Below are 6,000 nucleotides of genomic sequence, written 5' to 3' on the forward strand. Positions count from 1 at the left end.
TCCCTGATGCTGCTCCGCCCCTTTTTTCTTTTGCTGTGGCACTGCGTTGAGGCTGATGCTGAGCCCCTCCAGGATTAAGTTCCCTAGGCCGTGGCGACCGAGTTCCTGTGGGTCCCCTAAATTCACCTAGCCGCCAGGCACAAGCAGCTCCTGGTGCCCGTGTTCCCACCGACGTGCTGTGTGGCGCATGGAGAACTTCCCCGGAGACCCTTTCATACGTGGAGCTATTCTCAACTCTTAGATGATCCTCTGTTTGGTTTGGTTTTGCAAACTATTTACCTTAAGTGTGAAAATCCTACTGCCAGAGCCAAGTGATTTGGCATACGATGTTTCTTTCTGGTCACCTTTTGCTGTGACTGAGCCACTGGTCCACAGGGATAGGCTGGGCCAAAGCCTTAGCCACCCAGGGCTGGCGCCCGCTGCACACAACCTCACAGGCCAAGCGGGTGTGGTCTCAGGTCGCTCCAGCGCTCGTGCCGGAAGAGGATGATTTGTCCTCGGCCCACAAGGAGCTTTGCTCAGCACTTCCCAGAGTCATCTGTGTGATTAGACATACCTGGGTTTGTATATGCCTCCATAAGGAATAGAGTAACCTTCCAAGGCATTTCAGAGAACTACTTACCCCTTGCCGCGCCCCGCCCCCCCCAACCCCCCATCGTCTCGGCATTTTAGGGGGAATGTAACCAGTGGGAACCAGTAGGGGGCACTCTCTGTTCACTGGTCAGCAAGCCTTTATATTCATAGTGTAGCACACCCTGCTTTTGTTTCCCTCGTGGAAATTAAAGCCAGGATGAGGGGTTTGCTTTTGTGATTAAAAAAACTGTGCATGCAGCAAATTACTTCTAAGAACCATCTGAGCGTGTCGGCTCTAGTGACAGTGTTGGAGGAGGAGGCAGGGTGGCGCTCCAGCTCTGGCCTCCAGCCCCACCCATGCTTCTGAGCATTTGGGCGAGTCAGGTGTTTGCCTGGAGTTTCCCGTGTGTGTTTTTAAAGGTCCTCGAAGTCTAATTCCCAGTCAGTCCTGTCAGCCCTGTTACCTGCACACTTCCTTTGTACTGAGGGCGGCCTGGGAGGCAGGAGGGTCCCACTCTCCCAACCTGGAGTCACTGCTTCGGGAGTCTGGTCTCTGACATAAAGGACACGGGCTCTGGGACCGTTTCTTTGGCCCTCTGGAGTGCAGGATTGTGTGCTTCAGGGAACCCACTTGCTCTCCTGCCCAGAAATATCTGTGTGAAGAGCCTTGCCTCTCCAATCTGCGGGACAGATGGTGGAGGAGAGAGTGGGGGGAGCCGGTGGAAGAAGGGGGCATCGCTTGTGTCCATGCATTCATCCATCGTCCTCCGTCCAACACGTTTGAGAACGGCAGCCACGGGTCCAGGCCTGATGATAAAGCAGGACCCACTGATGGTCTGGGGGCACGTGGAGAGCTGCCAGTGAGGAGCGAGCGGAGCTGAGGAAGGAGCAGGGGTCTCATAGGGCGGACAGAAGCCCCTGAGACAGGGCCCTTGGAGCTGCTGTGATGGCAGGAGACGGTCAGTTTCCCGTGTGTCACATTTGTGTTCTACGAGCAGTTTAGGGCAGTGTTGGAGATGAAGGGAGCCATCTGGGACTTTTCATACGCAGTCTTCCCGCAAGGTTCCTGTCGCAGCCAGAGATCGTGAGCCTTTGGATTGTCAGATGTGCACTGTTGCACTCAAAGATTCACATTGCCACGGCAATTTATTTTTCACTGCTGTTTATCAAGTGCGTACCATGTCTGTGCCAGCCAGTGTGCTGAGCACTTTGCACGCATTATATACTTACTAACCTCTATGGAGGGGATTATTGTCCCCCTTTTACAGGGGGAGAAAGCTGGACTGCAAGAGGTTAAGAAATTTGCTTAAGATCACACAGCTTGTAAGTGGTGAAGGCAGGCTATGTCCCTGTTCTGCCTGGTTCCAGAACTCTTGGTTCCCGTGTCTCTGATAGAGTGAGCCTTCACCCAGTGTAAGGAGAGAGTGTACTGTGTGTGTGGAGCTGGCTTCTTGGTTCTCTGTTAAGAATAGCAGGTATCTGAAGCGTTCTGTTTATGAATTCTGAAGGCTAGTTCAAAAGTAACTGTATGCATCCCAATTTCAGCTCTAAGCATCCTTTGCCAGGTCTGCTTTATGAAATCGTTTTGGTCACACCATCAGGAATCTCTTACGTGTTCAGGTTGTAATTTTGACAGAAGGCAGAATTTATGTCTTCTGTCCTGGCCTTGTTCATATGGTACCCGCCTCTCCTTCCCTCCAACTTGAAACCTAGCGTCTGCTTCGTGGGAGCACACTGGCCAGTGCACATCTCAGTTCCCGACAGTTGGTCCTCTTTACAAGCTTTTTCTTTTGCTTCCTTTTCTCCCCCCCTCGCTTAGTAGCAGAATCCTATTTTTCAAATGAAATTTTATGTGGATTTCAATATATGGAGCAGGTGAAAAGCTGTTTTGGAGGAGGGCTGAGCAAGTAGCTCCCGAAGGCTCTGGGAGTGACAGTTTAAAAACCCCTGTTCCGGGGCCGGCCCCGTGGCTGAGTTTGCGCACTCTGCTTCGGCAGCCTGGGGTTTCGCCAGTTTGGATGCTGGGCGCCGACATGGCACCGCTCACCAGGCCATCCTGAGGCGGCGTCCCACACGGGACAGCCAGAGGTGCTTACAGCTAGAATACACAGCTATGTACTGGGGGACTTTGCGGGGGAGGAGGAGAAGAAAAGATTGGCAACAGAAGTTAGCTCAGGTGCCAGTCTTTAAACAAAATAAAAGCCACTGACCTGTCTGCATTTGTGCTTGGAAGAGGCTGAGGTAGGGTAGTTATCTCGGAGAACCTGTCTTCTGCAGCCCTTGTTAAATGCCTGATAAAGATGAAGCTTAGCTGCTATTCAGCTGGACTTTCTGGAGCTTTAGATAAATTGATTTATGAAGCATTTCATTAAGTAACTACTAAGTGGCAGGCTTTGTGCTGGGCATTGCATAAACAACATTCAAATAAACGCTCCCCACCCTGAGGGAGCTAAACCAAGTTAATTTTCTGTCTCAGATTTCTGCTGTAAGTGCCTCCGATGTCTCTTGCTCTGTAGGACAGACCAGCCAAGCCTGCCAGGCGACACGTCAGTCAACGGCCCTGTATGATGAGTGACCCCTGCTGCTGCTGACTGAGGACTGCAGACCGCCACCATCCCAGGGCTCTGGCGGCTTCGTCTGGAGCCCGCCCAGCCGCCACTGCTGCACTCACTCTGCAAGGGATCAGGACCAGCAACCTTTATATTCTAGATTCTGAGACATTGTACAGAGAGATTCAGAAGTGTAAAAATATTGCACATTGACAAATACCAAGAATTTTTGCGTATGTTTATATTGTATTGTTCTAAATAATGGGTAGCCTGTGAAATAAGATCTTGCCACCCATGTAATGATGGTAGTAATGCTATAGTTAAATGGCTGTAAGAGTAGTTTTATAAAAGTGAATACACAGATCTATTGTATTTGAAACATAACTATTTGACAATTATTAGTGTGACCAAAGTATTAGGCAGTTTTCATACATTTTTCACCTTGTACAAAATTCTGAATTCATTTTTCTTCCAGGTTGGCAAGGAGTTGTCGGATTGCAATGCCCTCTAAGTGTTATTTTGGTTGTTCTAACTTACAAAGGTGATTTTGAATAAGAAATATTTGGTGTTCTTTTTATAACCAGTTTTTGATTGGTAACTGTTTTCTGTATTGTTTAAAACGGATCAAAAAATGTAAGTCTATTGGTAGAGATTAAGTATTTATTGCTCCAGCTTAGTTGATAAATTGATGTTATTGTAAAGCCATATGTTCTGTTAAAGTCTCGTTTGCTTGAAATGATTATTCCTACAGGTGAAACACTAGACTATTTGGAGTGTACATGGCTTGTGGTTTGGGTTTTTTTTGTTTTTCGTTTTCGTTTTCGTTTTTTGTTTTGTTTCGGTAGTTCATCTGCCTTTTAACCCATTCACCAAAATTTACCTTGTTAACAAGCATCACCAAATGAACATTTCAGAGCAATCTGCGTATTTAACATACCTAAATCATATTAGGCAAGTCAGTTGAAAAATGCTCGTGCTGCTAATGGAATTAGAGTGCGTTCATTTTACAGGCTAGTATTTTAAACTAGAAATCAGAATCCGGCACCTAAGCATGTTAATTGTTTTACTGTACCTTGTGAGATTTTCACTCGTAAATTCTAAACCAGTGTATTTTTTTTAGAACTGGTTTGTGTATATATATAGTGATTATGGATACTAATTCAATGTAATTTATAATTTTCTATGTCAATATAAAAAAATCCATCCCAGCCTTCTCAAACAGCTGAAGCAATATATTGTATATTGCCATACCGTCTGGTGAAAGAGTTCAATTACTTCACCTCTTGCACTTTTAGATGCAAATCAGTTTTTCATTTCTGTAATAGAAAATTATTCACGTATTTTTACATCATTTGTTTTTCCTGACCAGTATTTAAAACCAAAAGGATATTCTGAAAAATGGCCAACGATTTTTTTTAGAAATAGCATCCCAAGCAGCGTGCCTAAACATTCATTGCATATGGAAATAAAGAAATGAAACGTCTGATGCCTTATTTCGTATTTACTTGTCCATTGTAAATGGGATAGTAACTCCTCGTGAGGTTTGGCACCAAGGACAGTGGAGTCGGCAGGACGCCCTGGGACAGGTGGCAGGGGTGCCTCACCTGGCCTTCGCGCCTCCTCAGGAACCCTCTCTGCTGTGAGCTCCTCTCAGAAGAGACTGTCCTCGTGTGTTCTCCCCTGGAACCTAGCGCCACCAGAGGACAGGGCTCCTTTCGCTTGTCTCCAGGAGGCTGACCTACGTGGCACGGGACTCACTTGAGGACTGCTCATGGATGGTGCCGTCTCGTCTCACCTGGTGGAGAGCTGTGCTGGCCACCGCCAGGGCTCAGCTCCAGGGGTGGCCCATGCTGCCTATCTGTGGTTTGGATTGGGTTGGCTTCTCCATCCCACCCAAGGTAACGCGTCTTATTTCATCCCACCTACTGCTGATGAAAGAGCATTCGGGGTTTTTCTTTTGGGCGGTGTTTTGTCTTGCTTGTCTGAAGTGGCAGGGAAAGGACACGAGGATGGGAAGAACAGAGTCTGTCGGGGGTTGGCAGGTGCCAGCCCAAGGACCAGGAACAAGGCCACTCTCATTTCATTTCTACTTTAATTTCTGTGTACTGGCCATACTGAATTATGAGACTAACAGATGTCTACAGTACGAAACCTGTATTAAAAATAACAACAAAAATAAAGCCTGATTCTTTGTTTCTAGAAATTCTCTTGTACCTTGCTTGGGCCTTACTAACCAGACAGGGTGTGGGGGCTCCAATGAGAGAAGCACTGTTGGTTTTTAATGGATTGGGGCTTCCTGGCATCAGCTCTTGTGCTGTATACCAGATGTTGTGCAAGAGTCTGAGCCATACTGAGTGACGAGTGTGCCAGCCTCAGGGTCAGGAATCATCTTGCCCACTGCTCTACCCCAAAAGCCTAGAACAATCCGTGCCTGACACACGGGTGCTCAGCCTACTTTTGTTGACAGGGAGAGCCTCTGGCTCTTGTCCTCCAGCTGCTTCTCCTCCGTGTGCTGCACGCCCCCAGCCTGTGCTTTTTGGCTCCCAGCCCTCCCAGTAACTCTCTGGTGGTGTTTGTCAGGTGTTCTGTTACGATGTTTCAAACGTGATGCCTCATCCCAGCTGCTCATTCTTCACTCCCCTTCCACCTCTTTGCATAAACAAGTGTCCCCCTGGTTCCTGTTGTCCCCCACGGCCAGTTGGTCACCAGGCCCCTCTGCGCTGGCTTGGGCCCACACCTCTGCACGCCTGGACTGCAGACCTCCCACTGGACAGGCATGGGCTCCGGGGCCAGGGGCTTGTGTTCGCATCCCACCTCAGCCACTCAGGCTGGTTAACGTCTCTTCGTCTCAGCTTCTGTCAGGTGGGGAAAATGCTAG

At 48.2% G+C, this 6,000-nt stretch overlaps 1 protein-coding gene across 50 annotated transcripts in view; it reads left to right on the top strand.

The window, feature by feature from the left end:
- The window catches only part of PPP6R3 (protein phosphatase 6 regulatory subunit 3), a 140,780-nt gene extending 135,455 nt beyond the window's left edge, over positions 1-5,325 (top strand). For 49 of the 50 annotated variants that reach the window (XM_023653807.2, XM_023653816.2, XM_070228540.1 and 46 more), the window contains one exon: positions 3,090-5,325. In XM_023653807.2, coding sequence (XP_023509575.1) covers positions 3,090-3,141 — 52 coding nt within the window. In that variant the 3' untranslated portion in view covers positions 3,142-5,325. 50 annotated transcript variants of the gene reach the window in all.
- The last annotated feature ends 675 nt before the right edge of the window (positions 5,326-6,000 follow it).

The sequence above is a fragment of the Equus caballus genome, chromosome 12 (genome assembly GCF_041296265.1).
Source record: "Equus caballus isolate H_3958 breed thoroughbred chromosome 12, TB-T2T, whole genome shotgun sequence".
Classification (NCBI taxonomy): domain Eukaryota; kingdom Metazoa; phylum Chordata; class Mammalia; order Perissodactyla; family Equidae; genus Equus; species Equus caballus.